Source organism: Mandrillus leucophaeus, unplaced genomic scaffold (genome assembly GCF_000951045.1).
Source record: "Mandrillus leucophaeus isolate KB7577 unplaced genomic scaffold, Mleu.le_1.0 Scaffold163, whole genome shotgun sequence".
NCBI lineage: Eukaryota > Metazoa > Chordata > Mammalia > Primates > Cercopithecidae > Mandrillus > Mandrillus leucophaeus.
In genome coordinates, this window is record NW_012101621.1 from 2,239,748 (window position 1) to 2,241,240 (window position 1,493).

At 42.0% G+C, this 1,493-nt stretch overlaps 1 protein-coding gene across 1 annotated transcript in view; it reads left to right on the forward strand.

The window, feature by feature from the left end:
* The first annotated feature begins 947 nt into the window (after positions 1-947).
* Positions 948-1,493, forward strand: part of RPGRIP1 (retinitis pigmentosa GTPase regulator interacting protein 1) — a 100,412-nt gene continuing 99,866 nt past the window's right edge. The window contains exon 1 of the mRNA XM_011976296.1: positions 948-1,032. Coding sequence (XP_011831686.1) covers positions 948-1,032 — 85 coding nt within the window. The remainder of the gene's footprint in view (positions 1,033-1,493) is intronic.

Consider the following 1,493-nt stretch of genomic DNA (forward strand, 5'->3'; position numbering starts at 1 on the left):
AAAAAAAAAAAAAAAAAAAAAGAAAGAAAAGAAAGAGAAAAGAAAAAGAAGAAAAGAAAGAGAAAGAAGAAAAAAGGAAGAGAAAGAGGCCAGGCACTGTGACTCACGCCTGTAATCCCAACACTTTGGGAGGCCAAGGTGGGCAGATCACCTAAAGTCAGGCGTTCAAGACCAGTTTTGTCAACACAGCAAAACTCTATCTCTACCAAAAATACAAAAATTAGCCGGGCACAGTAGTGGGTGCCTATAATCCCGGCCAGACTGGATACTATCATCCAGGAAAAAGAGTGTTGGCCAGAGTATGAGGCAACTCTACAGATAGGATTTCCTGATTATTCAAGCCACAGAGCTGAATATGGCCATTTCAGAGCTCCCAAGTTTACATAACAGTTCTAGCCATCCCCAGAGGCTAATTTAAACTTCTCAGTTTTATTTTCAACCTCCTAGGAGATATAATCTGATTGGTTCAGCGTGGGTCATTTGTCTTGGGTCATTTGATTAACCCTGGTCCAATCAGCAATGGCTTCGGGGACTGGATTATGGACTATAAACTGATTCCTGGGAAGTTAGTCCCTGTAAATTGAGTGGCAAGAGGGATAGAGGCCCATTTCGCAGAGAAAAGGGATGGTCATTGGCTTCCAGGCTGAGCAGACACTTAAAAAATGATCTGAAATGATATCCATCAATTCCATAATCATAAAAACTGATTTTCATTTTGAATAAAGTCATTACTACTGAATACTTGTTGTTACTCTTTAGTATAGAGTTGTCCACACTACCATAAGAATGACTCTGACATGGCATACTCCATCATGACAGTGCTGAGAAATTCCTGCTGCAACTTATGTACATGTTTCAGAAGACATCCTAAAGTTGCATGTAATTGACTGGATGTTTCCTTTATTTCAGTGTCTTCTGGGATCTCTTACAACTTGGGAACAGAGATCATGTCACATCTGGTGGACCCTACATCAGAAGACTTGCCAGTTAGAGACACAGATGCAATACCTCTGGTGCTACCAGCCTCAAAAGGTAACTTCTACGCCTGAGGATGGACACCTTTTAGAATTAAAAGAACTCTCATTGTAGAACATTTTGCTGGCCTTCACAGAAACTGATTTACTTTCAGCTCTTTTCTTCAGTCTTCTCACTTTTTTTTTTTTTTTTTTTTTGAGATGGAGTCTCACTTTGTAACCCAGGCTGGAGCACAGTGGCGCAATCTCAGCTCACTGCAGCCTCCAACTCCTGGGTTCAAGCGATTCTCCTGTCTTAGCCTCCCAAGTAGCTGGGATTACAGGTGTGCACCACCACGCCTGGCTAGTTTTTGGATTTTTAGTAAACACAAGATTTCACCATGATGGCCAGGCTGGTCTCGAACTCCTGACCTTAAGTGATCTGCCCTCCTCAGCCTCCCAAAGGGCTGGGATTACAGGTGTGAGCCACTGTGGCTGGCCCTCTTCTCACATTTTATTCTTAAATTCCTTTTTTTTTTT